Source organism: Saccostrea echinata, unplaced genomic scaffold, assembly GCF_033153115.1.
Source record: "Saccostrea echinata isolate AGI-Se365-2 ecotype Australia unplaced genomic scaffold, CSIRO_AGI_Sech_v1 ptg000054l, whole genome shotgun sequence".
NCBI lineage: Eukaryota > Metazoa > Mollusca > Bivalvia > Ostreida > Ostreidae > Saccostrea > Saccostrea echinata.
The window spans coordinates 53,114,170-53,130,935 of NW_026889803.1; the positions used below are offsets into that span (position 1 = coordinate 53,114,170).

The 16,766-nt window shown below is 32.7% G+C and overlaps 1 protein-coding gene across 1 annotated transcript in view; it reads right to left on the reverse strand.

Annotated features, from left to right (window-relative positions):
* Nucleotides 1-209: 209 nt before the first annotated feature.
* LOC133205013 (cyclic nucleotide-gated channel rod photoreceptor subunit alpha-like) overlaps nt 210-16,766 on the reverse strand; it is a 48,760-nt gene continuing 32,203 nt past the window's right edge. The window contains exons 2-9 of the mRNA XM_061340754.1: nt 15,055-15,113; nt 14,755-14,816; nt 10,584-10,672; nt 4,140-4,239; nt 3,708-3,862; nt 1,768-1,854; nt 1,574-1,670; nt 210-905 (exon numbers count right to left, since the gene is read on the reverse strand). Coding sequence (XP_061196738.1) covers nt 210-905; nt 1,574-1,670; nt 1,768-1,854; nt 3,708-3,862; nt 4,140-4,239; nt 10,584-10,672; nt 14,755-14,816; nt 15,055-15,113 — 1,345 coding nt within the window. The remainder of the gene's footprint in view (nt 906-1,573; nt 1,671-1,767; nt 1,855-3,707; nt 3,863-4,139; nt 4,240-10,583; nt 10,673-14,754; nt 14,817-15,054; nt 15,114-16,766) is intronic.

The following is a 16,766-nucleotide window of genomic DNA, read 5'->3' on the forward strand; positions in this document are numbered from 1 at the left end:
AAAATGCGATTATATGATGTTGAAATAGGAAATAATAGTAATTTGAAACATAGAAGGTTATCTAGTGTTGGAATACAAGAATGAAGAAAGTGGAACCAACAAAAACACGGACCTGCAGAAACTAAAACGTAGGTAAATAATTTTTGGACAATGAGCAAAAAAAATCTTTTATTGTCAGATTTTTCACTGAAAGCAAACATGGAGATCCATTACCTTATTGTGGAATTGTTTGCACTTTGTTTATTTAACGTTGTAGGACTTTGATTCAATCTTTTTGACAGCAGGTAATTTGGACCATCCTTTGCGACGGAGTTTTCAGGGTGTTGATTTGTGTATCCTACATTACCTTCTTGAGCATTTCTTTTAATTGTCAAGTCACATTGTTTTGAGCTAGAATCTACACTCTTTGTAACACCTGCTAAGTCATCAGACACTTTGTTCTTCTCACAAATTAGCAATCCCCTCTTATTTGCCTCCATGGCTTTTTCAACAATGGTTGGAAAACTGAATTTTCTTGGCTTATGATTTTCTTTAATAGCTATAACATCCCCCTGAGGAAGCTTAGCAATGACTGGCCAGCAGTCCTGTTGCTCAGTTTGTCCCATTTCAGTCCTGTCTTGACTATGTGTAGAACCTCCTTTGTATCCTGTCTTCATGGCTAGATCTTTCATGGCACCAAGAAATTTCTTTTTTCTACTCTTCCGTTTACTTACATTATTTATTAAAACCCCTGGAGCTTTTTTGCTTTTAACCACTCGTATCTGCTTACTCGGGCTTCCGCGGAGGTATCGAGCAGGAGAGTTTGGTGACCATTTTGTTTGAAAATCGGAAACAGAAAATTTCATTTTTTGTCTATGCACTTCTATTTCCTTTAGTCTTTGTTGTCCATATTCTCGAATAACTCGCTAATGAAGAAAATGACAGAATGCACTATTATAGTAAATTTATCTATCGTGATGGTTAAAATGTAGAACAATAGAAATTCGATAAAATGCATGTACTAGTATACAGATTATATTCACAGACATTCATATGCTGTTGTTACAAAAATAGTTTTAGTTTTTATAGATAGTGAAACTGAAAGGTTTAAAAGGTCGAAAATCGAACTGAAATAAAAGTACTGCTATTTTACTGATGTGCTCACTGCCAGGTGCTTATGTTAAGTCTAGTGTAACTATGTCTAGATTGTGTTGTTATGTAAAGCTTATGGCTTCTAGAATGGAGTTATTAGTAAAATATCTATAAAAATTATCTAGGTTTTGCAATGCTCCTAAGTTAAACTATAGTTATACGTAGGTACCATGTTACATAAGGTGTATTTTTTCCACCACCGTATGACTTTAATCGCTGTTTACCGTGAAAAATAAGCTTCTCCTGAAATATTGCACTTTAATGTTATAAGAATTTAATTTTTCCTCTCGAAATATTCAATATATCATTTTTTTCTCTTATTTTAGACTAATATATACTAGATAGAAAAGTAGTGCAAAATATATGTATTTATTATTCAAACAATTTTCAGATTTAATTGTGATTTTCTAAAATTAGAAGAAAACGGCTATAGGTAGCTTACCTCTGCTTCTGGGTGGTCTTTTAGTGCCTCTAACACGTCTTCACGAGATAGAACAAAGAGTTCAGAATAACCCACCGATTTAACATCGGCAGTTCTCCTGAAAATACATTATTCATTTCATTTCAATATTTGACTTTTACTAACTTTTATCTAACTGAATGAAGAGTCCGAAATACATTTTCTACCATCTTTACCTGTTGATTCCCCCATCTAAATTTAATATTCCAATTTCTCCAAAAAAATCTCCAGTTTCCATTTTTGTCAGAACGGTTCCACTTTCACTAGAAAGAGGGGAAAAAATTAATTAGTAAAACAAGTAATTTTTTTTAGTTCTTGAAAGTCATATATGACAAAAGTTCCTTTAAAACAAAACAAAAATTGGAAAACTAGAAAACATTTTTCACCCTTTGAGTGAAAAGTAAAAAAAAAAAAATTAAAATATTTTAAACTTAACGCTGTAAAAGTCCATTAAAACAAGTCCCCAATAATTTTAGACTGAATTGACACACACACAAATTATAATAAGCAGTTTTTAAGGGAATTTTGGTTTCTTACGTAAAACTTATACATTTATTACAATGTATGGGGGAGGGGGGTGTTTAATGTGAGGTAATTTCCAAATTTCTTTGTCGGAGATAAAACTACAAATAAGAAAATAGATTAATTTCTTCTTAAAGCCATTTGCTAATCTTTTAAAACATTAAATGAATAATAAGGTAAAAATTTAAATATAAGTAATGACTGTCTTTTTTGTGATGATGAAAATATTTTTGCTCCCGTGATGATTTATGCGGATACGCCTTCGGCGTTTATGTAAATTTATGCAAACTGAATGAATATATCATAAAACAAAAAAAAATTGGCCGTTATTACAACAATTTTAAACAAGTTTGGGCCAAATTTTCAACTGTTTTTCTTTACAAGATAAAATTATTTGTAGAAAATAATCATTATCATAAAAATATATATATTTCTTATTTTTCCTTTTTATCATCGAAGTAAATCATTTTACTTTTCATATATATGATAATTTTTAAAAACATGAATAGTAATAGATATTTATTCTTAGGTAACATAGCTTGTGAATTAAAGACTTCCGCAAGATGCATTTTTTAAAAACTTTCAATAATCACATTTTCATGTTTTTCAATTCTTAAAATCATAATCTATATTTTTAATTGTATTGTATGTATTACTTGTCTAATAATTTTTTTTATCCACAGAGAAAACAAAATATTCATAATCCATTTATATCCTCACGTTTCCAGATGTCAACAGTTCTGAAATTAGAGTAATGTAATAATGAGTGTAACATGAATTTTATTCACGATATGTTAATGAATTTTATTCACGACATGTTAACTCTGTTTTTGGATTGAAAAAAAACACATCTATAGCCTCTTTTTTTTTTTTTTTTTTTTTTTTTTTTTTTTTTTTTTTTGAAAACGAATAGACATATGGAGTATGCTTATCTATTTATAGTTGTAATAGACCTATCAGAAAGCACGTCTTATTTTTTGGTGTACACTCTGACGTTGTCTTACTGCATGCAGTGTTTTCAACAGGATTCCACTAATTATAGTTTAGCACTTACATTTTACAGATAACGACAGTAATAGACCCCCCCCCCCTTTAGGCGACAAAGTGTAGGAGATCCTTGTTTTTCTAAACTTTGCTCAAATTTCTTGCAATGTCATCCTAGAAAGTCGTCAAAACATGTCATGTTTAACAGATTATTATGCCTAAAAAATAAACCCCAAAAGGTATATATTAATTAGTATACAAGTATATAAAAACATCTATTCTAAGCTGTCCATCGTATTTTTCCACAGCTCTCATTACACCTTGGAATTCCTCCCACGTCATTTTAAGTTTGATCTCATCTCTGATGAGCCTTTGCTATGCCTTACATATAGGGAATGTGATAACGAACAGGTAAAAATGCTTTACTTCACGAATAATCTCCATGTACAGACGTAGAAGATCACGGATAAGCCAAGAATATTATATGTAGGACATCATTAATTTACACCTCAAGAAAGTTGTGAGGGAGGGGAGGGGGTATTGGATGCTCGGCTATCACTCGTAAGGACACCTACTTGGAGATCATTCTTTTTAAAGCAAATAAAATCACCTTATGATTTCCACCAAGCCGTCTGCTATGATAAACATCTCCCGGGCTACCTCACCTTGACGACAGATCAGGTCCCCGGGAGTGAAGATATATGCCTTCATCTTCAACACCAAATCATGCAAAAATTCAGGCTGACATTCTTGGAAGATAGTTACCTACAACCATAACAGCCAAATTGTCATTGACTTCTAACAATAACTAGTAGAGAGATGATACTGTAGAACCCATCCTCTTAAAACCTAATAATAATGTTAATTTATAAAACAAAGTACACCTACTTTGAAAATATACAGTCAGTAAATATATATATAAGTATATATAGACATTATAAACGGAAGTGTTTATCATCTGGATTTCTTATCTTTTCTTAAATTTTATAATGTTTAGGAATGGACATGAAAAATATATACTGTAATGCAGCCAAATGTTTACCCTTTTGAGGGTTTCCAAGTTGACGTGTATTGCTAGTTCTGTTTTCAGCTTGTCCGGAAGTAAACCTAGAGAGTTGATATCCGAACCTTTCATTCTGCCTCTGAAACACACAATTTTGATTAGTAAACTGATGATAATTTCAAAAATACCTATAGGAATGTTTTAAGGTTCATGTAAATTTAATTTATTTTGTTAGTTCACCTAAATTAAAGGTTTGTGTGAGCTTTTCTGGACAAAATTTGTCGTCCGTCTGTTTGTCTATTAACTAGAAATATCTTCGATTTCTTTAGAACCAATGGGTTCAAAATGATAACACTTCATTAATATCATCATTAGTTGAATGAAGATCAGCATTGCTGAAGGTTGACATCCCTTTTTTAAGAAGAAACATTAAAAAAGAAACAATAGAAAATATTTCCAAATCTTTTCAAGAACGAAAGATCAGAAGAGACATGTCATTTCAAAAACTGTCTTAGTGTTTGTCCAAAGCATGGCAATACAGATTCTAAATTTTACACTGTAAAAAGACACTTGTATATTGATATGGATTATTCAAAGTCTGCTGTTCATAAGAAAATTCATTTTAAAGATTTTTCCTACATATAACTACGTGATACTTTGACCCAGGGGCCATGATTTGAACATATTTAAGCCTACATACATGAAGATGCTTATTTATCAATATGACTTATTTTGTCTCCGCTGCTTTTGAGAGGAATTTTTCTTATACATTCCACAATCGACCCGTCCTAGCCAAGGGGCAAAAATATCAAAAATGTGAATTTAGACTCATTGAAGAAGTTTACATTTAAGTTCTGTATTTTTAAAATGGATGATTCTTGATAAAAAGTCTTTTTTAAATGAGGCCACCAAATTTTCCGTATTTCTTATTCATTATCTCTTGAAAAAGATTGTGGCCCTTTATTTCAACGAATCTGAGGCCACTTCATCGAAGAATACTTTGTGCCAAATGGGTAAATGTAGGTGCACTTGCATTGGAAAAGAAATCGCAAATGTGAAGTTTACAGGCAACAGTCGCATAGATACAAGACACTTATTCATCAGTTATGCACACTTGAGCCTTTGCAGCTCATAACGAGTCTATAAAAGGTCCGGAATATCCTATGTTTTCCAGGCCTTTCTTTTTCTTATTTAAGATATTTATCATGGCAGAAACTTCAAATATCCAAATAGTGAAAAAGCCTTGAAAACGTCAGATATGTCGGACCACCAGTCTACAAAATATTTGCATGGGATTTTCGGGGGGAAAAAACTATGATTATTTATGGTGTCTTTGGAGAGGTCTTCCAACAATCTGTTGAAAGTGCATGATCCAATGGTACTAACTGTGCTCCATTCTCAGTCAACCTGATTTTGTCTTGTTATAAAGCAATATTTACTCAAAAGCTTCTGCATAAAAAGATGTCTCCTGCTGAGTCCTTCAATTTGGCATATATATATCGACGTTTTTTTTTTGAAAATTAAATTCAGTTAAAAATATTTATTTATTTCATGAAATATGAAGATAACAAACAGTATTCAATCTCGAAAATCCAATGAAACAATACAAATTTGTTGAAACAATACAACTTTGGAGCAGGGCAAACACGGACCTCAAAATTTAGAGGTGGGATGAGGTGCCATGGAGGAGTGAGCATCCCCTGCCGACCGGTCACACTCGCCGTGTGCCCCTTATGATCGGAAAAATCCGTAGACAATTCAGTGTATAAATAATGACCTAACAATTAGTATGAAAAACGTCAGTCAGCATTTGACTCAATAAGGGGTTGTATGTGCTGACAAAGCCATTGTATCGACCATAAAACTTGCGAAATGATGACTTCAAACGAGACTGTCGATACCCTCGTTTCATCAACTTTATTGTCAATAACTTGCCTCGTTTCAGAAATTGTTCATAAATAGAGCATGCTCTTGCGTATCGAATCAACTGAGAGACACAAACCCCATACGCAGGTGATAACTGATAAGGGTATATTGCAAGATAATTAAGGGAAGTTGACGATTGAAAAGTTGAAGTCATAACGTTTATCATAAAGCTTTGTTGTTAGGTTACGTTTAACGTCTTTTCTAGTAAGATATCTAAACATGAAACAGATGTGTCAGACCCTGTGGTCTTTTATTTCAAGGTCATTGGAAAATATCGAATCGACATATGAATGGAAGTAACTATTGTTAATTGATAATTGATAATACGTCGTTCATATATCGAAATGTCGAGTTGAAGGCCACAGCAAGTGTTTTCTTCTTCTCATGTAGAAGTTTATGAATAAATTCAGCTTCATATGAATACAAAAAAGGTCTGCTAATAACGGGGCGCAATTGGTTGATTTGGTTCCCATGAAAATTCCATCAGACTGTTGAAAGACCTGATCTCCAAAAACTACATACTAGTAGATATTGTCAATCAGAAACTCGAGAATCTTTTTAATATTAACTTCAGAGTACTTGTGTGTACAATCACAATGCCTTTTAACAAAATAATTTTTCAAAAGACCAATGACAAGGTAAGTATATTTACGAATTTCATTTTTATTGAAAAAGCAGCTGTCTGTGAGTTAAAAAACCTGGACTTCGATTTATCGGGGGAAATGGTTGTAAAGTGTTGAAAAGTCTTACGTTTTGATGTTATTGATTTTAGTAACATTTTGTGATTTCAAATTTACTAAAAGTTTCTTGGAGTTTTATAAGTATCCACATCTGATTAACACCACTTCTCAAATAAACTGTTGTACAGTACTTATGAAGTTTCTCTTCATTAAAGTAACTATTTTTGTGAGGAGTAAAGAAAGAGGCTTGGTAGTTTTTAAGTATCCACATCTGATTTACACCACTTCTCGAATATACGGTTGTACAATACTCATTGAAGTTTCTCCTCTTTACAGTTAATATTTTAGTGAGGAGTAAAGAAAGAGGCTTGGTAGAACATTTACTAGAACCCGCTATGTATCTTTGTATGTAAGGATTCTTATGAATCCAGTAAAGGTATGGTAATTCAAATTCATTTTGATTGTTGAGAATTTTAAAAATATCTAAAGCGGACATATGATTTTGAAGAATCTCCTCCTTAGAAAGGGAGCTATGGGTGTTAGTTCGATTTACACGTGCAGAATTAAATCCTAGTTTCTCTAAAATACAATTCAGATAATGCGCCTTACAAACAAAGACTATGTTGTTACTAGTTTTGTCAGCTGGGACCAGTACATACTGATCGTGTTATTTATCTAATTTCTTTTTCACCATTAATTTATAGACAGAAGGATGAATAGTTTACATACAGCCCCTCAATAGCTTAATGCGAGATTTCAACATCCATCTGATGCTCTTAATCCACTTTTATAAAGTGGCAAGGTTTTTTTTCGCGTTTGGCCCATCGCCTGGCGTAATCTTTCACAGAATTCATAATATCTATAAAGTTATGACGCCTGTTGAACGGGGAACGCAGAACGAGGTTTCCTAAATTTTGACCCTTTAAAATCAGGGATTTAAAGTCATCATTATTAACTATGTTTACATCACCAGTAATGACGTGTCCAGCAGGACTATAGGTGGAGGGTGAAGAAGATCATGAACACGTAGGAGGATTATGTATCAGATGTTCGATATCTATTCACGGTAGAGTTTTTTTTTGGTAATTAAAAAGTTTGGAAGCAATATAGTCTATTTATAAGAAATACAAGGTGTGGTCTTCAACTTGAAATATGGTGGAATACAAGACTGGAAGCTTTTGTGACCAAAAATATTACTTATATTAGCTGCGTCGAATCTTTTGTTTGCAAATTGAAGTTTAAGAAACAAATAGATTGTTTGAGCAAAATTATTTTTCCGTAAAACGTTGCAGTTTAAAAAGCCTATGATTTGCAATATCCATAATCAAAGATCCAAACCTGCATTCTGGTGTCGAAGAATCCAAATATGGACTTTCCATGACCTTTCAAATAGGCCATATAGAACTTTCAAAGAGACAGAGTAAAGTTTGGCGCGAATGTGATGGAGACCAAACTGTTTATTTACATTAGGTAGTAGTGAATCAAAAGAAACATCGTGTATAATAGGTTTATTGTATGACCAATGCCCATGACTACGCTTACGTCTCTGAGTATTGTTAAAAAGTCCCATGACATTCGCATTGCTACACTGTGGACTTGAAAGACTCCCAATACTATCGACATTGCCATTGCTTCCATATGAAAAGGCTGTGCCAAGTTTCCTACTCCAGTATTCTTCTCGTTGTCTACGGAAAGGTGTACTCAATGATGGACTATTAGTATGATGTTAATCTTTTCTAGAATTCCTTTCTAGATTTCATTGATAAAATAGAATGATCTGGTAAATTAAAGTGCTTGTAGAGAATCTGCTTTTATGAAGTGAACCCTTGGTTTCAACAACATAAATAAGTCCACAAAGGTTACATTCTGGTTCAGATTTTCCTAAGTTTTGGTATAGAAGCTTTGTCCTGTCAGATTGCTAGTAAAAGAACAGTATGTAATCAGAACATCACACGTTTTACAGTTTTTAAGCAGAACATTTGGAAATAGATGCCATTGGATCGGAAAAGGATTCATCAAATATATCTATAAGAGAAACTTAAACCTTTGTGTACGAACTGTTGTTTTTATACCAAAACTGGGAGTCTGAAGATTGTTCAAATATTTTAAATATCCCGGAGGATTATCCCAGGTACCCCAACTGAACTCTTTGAGTCAATGTTCCTAATAGACTCAAAAGAGTGACGTTTTTTTATACTGGGCGACGCGTCTGCCAGTATATGTATCTTTTCGTTATACTTTTGTACTATGCATGAATGAATAAGTACCGAACGACAAGTATCTTCGGGGACAGACTGTCCACCAGCTGAGATACAATTTCGGTGGTTAAAATGAAATATGAAGATATCGAACAGTATTCAATCTCGAAAATCCAATGAAATAATACAAATTTGGAGCAGAGCAAACAAGGACCTCAAAATTTAGAGGTGGGATCAGGTGCCATGGAGGAGTGAGCATCCCCTGCCGATCTTTGTATTTACATATCCCAATAAACTCAAAATAAAAGACACCATATTGCCTGAAACATCTATTTCATATTTTGACCTAATATAAACATTTATGGAAAATAGACAACCAAACTGCATGATAAACGGGCATGAGTATTTTTTATCCTCATCTTCCTGTATTTATATAGTATTAAACCAATATCACATGCACATGGTGTATTTGCCTTCCAACTGATTCTGTATGCATGAGCATCTTTAATTTCTACTGATGAAAAATTTCATTTCATAGGTGTATCAACAACTTCGTTCAAAGTCAACATTTCTGTGGTCGTTCCAATGACCTTATTTACAAATACAAGCTTAGGTCACATTATTAGGCCATTGGTCTCATACTGATTTCTCTTACTTCGTTCTCCTGATTAAACGAAACATTCGCTTTATTTTAGTGTCGCGGGTAAAGAGTTGATTCTTGCGCAGCGATTCCAATCCCACTGCGGGATGTGGAGATCCGTCCTTCAGATGAGTCCGTTTCATCAAGGTTCATGTGACGATATATACTAGTACACAAAAGATCCCTTACTTCTCAATGCCCCGTAGCAATCAGTGGAGTCCCATCATGAATAAAATATTCTCGAATGATCGTAGAGCAAACAATCAACCAACCAAAGTGTTTACTTGAGCAAGACCAAGGGCTCACGGCGGGTGTGACCAATCAACAGAAGATGCTTACTTCATGGTACCTGATCTAACCTCTGTTTTATTCTCAGGGGCTGATTTTGTTTTACTCTCAACTTGAATTAATATTCGTTATCTTCAAATTTCAATTTGATGTTGTTTAGTCGCCCGCGTGGCGCAGTGGTTAGAGCGTCTGCTCTAGAGTTGCGAAATAAGGAGTTGATCCTTACGTCGCGGGTTCGAATCCCACTGTGGGACGTGGAGACGTCCTTCGGATGAGACCGTATAAGCCGAGTAGTGTCGCAGTAGGTGCTGCCACGAAAAATATCCCTCACTGCTCAATGGCCGTAAATGCCGAGTATAGGACAAAATTTGCAGCTCTCCACCGGCAAATAGTGGCGTCTCCATATGAGTGAAAAATTCTCGAGAGGGACGTTAAACAACATACAAACAAACAAAAACAATTTGATGTTGAAATTGTTTCAAAATTGATTAATTATATAGCAGCCCTGGAATAGACTTATATACATGTATTAACCCCTGATATCTTTTCATTTATTCAATTTTCAACAAATTTTATGCAATATCTATAGACATGTACTCACGCAATGTTTCATGTTAATGATTATCAATGTCCACTTTTCAAACTCCTAGTTTGAAGGCTTTCAGTTTCAAATAAAAGATGTTTACTTTCATCTGTAATTGTAATACTAGTACTGACCACTGGACATGATCTAGACTACCACTGTACTTACCGAGTCCACACGTAATCGTACCACCTCTGAACCCGTTTCTGGACATCTTGTGGTACATTATGCATCCGCATATATAACTTTGCCCCATCCTATATATGAAGAAGCAAAACATAGGTTCACGTGATCGTTTTTTATACATACATGTATTACTGTTTTAATTTTTTAGACGAGAAGTTCTTGTCATTAGCAGATGAAAACGTACCAGAATTTTTTTTGTTTAGCTAACAACAGTTTAAATTCTTGTCTGATTTTTAAAAAGAAGAAGCTAGTGAAGAAGCATCAGTGGCATCATTGAAGAGGTATTATGATGCACGAAGTTCATGAGGATCAGACTACGAAAATGAAATTCTGAAGGGATTATTACACAAGGTGTAAAGACGTACAAACGCAAAGCGAAGAAGGCATAATAAAGCAAAGAAAAAAATTACAATAATGCATATAAAAGCGAATCAAAAGGCGTTATAATGCAATATTTACATTTCCGTTCTCTTATATAACACTGTTTAAGGAGGGATTCTTCTCATATTTCTTGTATTTAAAAATTAATGAAATTTTAAAAGATTCAAAAAGACATCATCATTAAGTGATGGTATCAAATAATTAGAAGATGACCATTTAAAGGCAAGGTCAGGTCAAGGTAATTATCTTTTTCCTTGACATTAAGAATAAAAAATTTCTGTTGCTTATCATGTGATGCCTACTTCTGTTTCAAAAAATTAAATGTTTTTCTTTTTACATAAAAAGATGTTACTATATAGTGTCTACCAGATGATACTACCAAATTGACAAAAATAATTTAAAGAGGTTAGATCCTAGCTGCTATCAAAAGTCTTTAAGAATTTTTGGTCAAGTATATTTTTAGTATCTACTCACATACTTTAATTAAAAATCAAAACAAACCAGAAGTCTCTGATGAGACTGTAGCTCTTCTGGTCTGTACATATAACAAAGGAAAAGTAGCACTTGAATTTGAAACTTTGCAACACGCAGCAATAAATAAAATTAGGTATCTTAATGTAGTCTACTTGTGTGCCAAGTTATATTGAAATCAGACCAAAACTGAAGGAGGAGTAGCGTTTTAAAGGATTTTCACAGAAATTTATATTTTTAGTAACCATGGCAACATCGTTCATCAAAATCAAAAACCGATGCACTAAATTAGGTATCTTAGTGTAGTCTACTTGTGTGCCAAGTTATATTGAAATCAGACCAAAACTGTAGGAGGAGTAGCGTTTAAAAGGAATTTCACTGAAATTTCTATTTTTAGTAACCATGGCAACACCGTTCATCGAAATCAAAAACCGGTGCACTAAATTATGTATCTTAGTGTAGTCTACTTGTGTGCCAAGTTATATTGAAATCAGACCAAAACTGTAGGAGAAGTAGCGTTTTAAAGGAATTCCACAGAAATGTCTATTTTTAGTAACCATGGCAACATTGTTCATCGAATCAAAAACCGATGCACTAAATTAGGTATCTTAGTGTAGTCTACTTATATGCTAAGTAATATTGAAATCAGACCAAAACTGTAGGAGGAGTAGTATTTTAAAAGAATTACACAGAAATTTCTATTTTTATTAACCATGGCAACACCGTTCATCGAAATCAAAAACCGATGCACTAAATTATGTATCTTAGTGTAGTCTACTTGTGTGCCAAGTTATATTGAAAACAGACCAAAATTGTAGGAGGAGTAGCGTTTTAAAGAAATTTCACAGAAATTTCTATTTTTATTAACCATAGCAACACCGTTCATCGAAATCAGAAACCGATGCAAGAAATTATGTATGTTAGTGTAGTCTACTTGTGTGCCAAGTTATATTGAAATCAGACCAAAACTGTAGGAGGAGTAGCGTTTAAAAGGAATTTCACTGAAATTTATATTTTTAGTAACCATGGCAACACCGTTCATCGAAATCAAAAACCGATGCACTAAATTATGTATCTTAGTGTAGTCTACTTGTGTGCCAAGTTATATTGAAATCAGACCAAAACTGTAGGAGAAGTAGCGTTTTGAAAAATTGTTTACAGACAGACAGACGGACGGACGACGGACACCTTACTATCGCATAAGCTCTTCTGGTCTCTGACCAGTAGAGCTAAAAATGGGGGTCAATACGCTTCTTTTGGCGCTACGGGTCATTTAAAGTGACCTTTGCACTGAAATTGTGTCTTAAACAGAAATCACTTCTTAGAAATTTTTCCCACAGTATTTGTTATCTGAATAAATCATTGGCCAAGATATACTCTTATTCAATCTTAAAAAGACATTAAAATTGTAACAAAGAAAAGGCTTCAGTTTACTTCGCATAATCAATTATTTGGCCTTTCTGCACACAAAAACTGTCAATTTTCTGGCATTAAAAATTTATCAAGCAAGAAATTTATTTTAATAGTCTTAGACTTTTGCTGAATCTAAGCAGAATGATAAAAGTTATCTTATATATTTAATCAAATCAAAAGAAGGGGTCTATGATGCAATTTTTTTAGAAACTACTTTGAAAAAGTGTCAATTTAAGTTAAAATTGGCTCTATTTTTTCCTGGATTTCAAAATATATCTTTTTATATTTCTCACAATATGATGGATTTCATAAAAGTTCATTTAATAAATATTTTAGGACCAGCATAAAACATTTCACTGCATAAAATAACACTCTGTGTAGCCTGCATGGAGAATTACGAATCCAAACTTAACAGTACTGTAAATACTTCAAAGAGAAAAACTGATCATTTTCTTCTAAAAAAAAATTTTAAATAAAGGTCTAGGTACAATTTTGAGGAGGAAAGAAAAATATGAACTTTTAAACCCCCTTACATCTAAGTATATCAGACATATAAGTAAATATACTTGAAGAAATTTTCCATTTCAGAAATCAGACAAGAATCCCTCCTTAACGAGGTTGCATCCTGCTATCAAATTTTTGTCAAGTATGTTAAGTTTTATTATTTTGGCCGTGGTTTGGGACGATGAGAATTTTAATTTAAAATTGAAACTTTTCAGAAATATCTAAAAATTTACATCAAACCCCCCACTTTTGATTTTATTTTCTGAATATATGACAACTTTGATCAATCTGCTTAAATTCAGCAAAGGTTTAGGACTTCAAAATAATGTTCTTGCTTGTTAAATTTTTAATGCCAGAAAAATTAGATTTTGTGAGTGCAGAAAGGTCAATAAATTGATTATGCGAAGCACTTTGAAACCTTTTCTTTGTCCCAAATTTAATGTTTCTTTTTATAAGATAGAATATTAATATATTTTGTCCCAGGATTTATTTGAATAAAAATATCGGATGGAAAATTTCGAAGATGTGATTTATGATTACGACACAATTTCAGTGCAAAAAGGCCATATTAAATGTACCGCTACGCCAAAAAAACATATTTGGTTTGATTTGATTATTGATTAAGCTATGTGCATAGATACTCAAAATATACTTGACAAAAATTCTTAAGACTTTGAATTTCAAGATTAAACCTCGTTAAATAACACATATCTATTATTGTTTAAACACAGATTTCTCATGAATGTTCGAAGTAATTTCTCAGTGATGCCATAAAGGTTCGATATGCGTTTAACGGGTCAAACTTATGCCATAGAGATTTGAAAAATAAAACATTTCATGTGTTAAAGATTAAATTCATGCAAAAATATATTCTAAATCAATCAAAAATGTAAATATAAGCAATTCGGTATGCGTTATCACGCTATTTCGCTTTTCATAACTTCTTTTCACTCCCTATTAACATTGTCATGTTATTATGTCTTTACAGTCAGCGTTATAAAACGTTGTAGAGCCTTAAAAAAAGGAGTTTCCATACTTTGATCCTAATAAGCTTTTTAAATCATGACTTTATCGACAGCTAATTTTCTCTAAATGTTTTGATGAAAAAAAAACTTATCCTGATTAATGTACACAAAAAAGGATCAAAAGTACTTTTAAGAAAGATAAAATTATTCAGATTAATATTATCAAAAAATAGATTCTTTTAGAGTACATTATTGGCTATCTGAAGGCTAGACAAAATTGTGTGTTAAATATTGAAAATCGTCAGGCGCCTTCAATAAGTCTGTCAAGACTATCATTAACGTTCATCATAATAAGTCTGTGCTCAATTTTTTTTTCTTTCACAGGAGATGACCGTGGTGTTGTAATAGATAGAACCTACCAACAATCTCTCAAACTCCTGTCTACTCGCATTTCTGTTCGTTATCACGTTTCCCACCTGTCCTGAAAACATAACACATATATTAAATTAATTTAACAGTGCAACTTTCGTTTATCCTATATTATTCATGACGTTATCATTTCTTGTTTTTAAAGTAGAAATAGTTGTTAATAAAATATATGATTTCTTAAATATGATACGAATCACGAATTCTGAGTTTCGTCGTTGCTTTTTATTTCACAAATGCATATACTGAGATGCCGTGTATAAGTTGTAAAATCACAGCGTGATGCGACTCACCGACGATCGTGGCAAAGATGAAGACCCCAATCAAATAGCTGACGATGACGAACACGTACCTGAAATGTGATTAGAGAAAATGATGACAGGTTACATTATAGGATACATACAGCCGCCACTAGCCTCTCTGTCTAATAATTAAAATAATCAAGTTGTCTGTTACGTTATTTGTTTCAAACATGTGATTTATGTCCACATGTTGAAAGCCCAGTAAAAGAAATTTCTTGGGATAAATAGAAATTTCTCTAGAAACAAAAAATGAAAAAAAAAAAAAAAAAAAAAAAAAAAAATTATATATATCACATATCAATTTGAAGTGATCCTTAAAGTATTAAGTAATGTACTTCATATTTGATAATTTTCCCTTACTTTAATTAATACGTCATTAACTGGATTAGATGTTCATAAACACAATGTATATTTTACACAAAACAACCAATTCTGAAGTCAAAAGTATTTTTAAAGCACCCCAAACATCATGGAATACAGACACGATACTCATGCAACACAAAAATAAACTTTGAAATGTGCAATCAGAGTGTTGTTTTGGTGTAAGAAAACGAAACAAAAGAATTACACTACTTAATACTAAACATTTAAAAAAGAAAACATAGAGCAAATACAGGGGTTCTGTTGGTTTCAGCATTCCGAATTACTTACGCACGAATTGATAATTTTTCTCTACAAGAAAGAGAAAAAATGTTAAAATCTTATCGATAATTAATTATGGCTAAATAAATTGAAGCCCTGTATTTACCTTTGCCATTTCCAAAAAGTGAAATCACATTTAACACATCCTTGGGGAATCATAAAACATGTAATATGAAATGCGTGTATAGTTTTTCTTTTCAACCTTATTGCCCTTTTTACTGGCTGAAGTTATTTTAAGGTCTTTTTTAGTCTTAGTTCTGCTAACTTATCATATAAAGATGGAAGTGAAATTGCCATTTTTAAGTATTGATGAACATGACTATAAATGCGACATTCTGTTAAAAGAAAGATTAAGGAAGCTCTAAACACTGCACACTAAAGAGTTCTATTTGTGTAGGGTAGTTTTATTTAATAAGAGTGATCTGCCCTTAGAAGAAAAATAGAATAAATGGGAATCTACAGTTAATGACACAATTTCTTATGAATTAAAGTATTCTTAATGTTATGTTAGACCAAGATTAAGTAATTGAATACATTATTTCCATCAATTTTCACGATGCAAGTAAACAACAGTGATTTCTGTTCACAAGTAGTTCATTGTCTTTGAACATTTTTTCTGCAGAAATAAGGCAGGTATCCTATGTTGAAAATGCACTAGATACACTGAATATGTGCACCATTTTATGATATATTTTTCTCTAAGTCCAAAAAGCATTTTTCATTAGTGTTTAGAGCTTCCTTAAGCAACAAAGAGCCCGGTCGGTTTACTTCGTACGTTTCATTTTCGTTTTAGATGGATACTTTACGGGGGAAAAGGTTGCATACAAGAGTTATTAACAGGAGTTACTGATAGTAATCGTTACTGCTTAGACTGGAAATCTTCATATGCGATTCGATAATGCTATAACTGGATTCGACAAAGGAATAGATTACCTTTTAAAGTTTGTGATCAAATTTCTAAATATCAACTATACGGATATTAAAGCCTTTTTGACAAAGATTGATGAGTACGTTTACAATAGTTGCACAACAATTTCCCCCATCAACTTTTTTCACAAAGA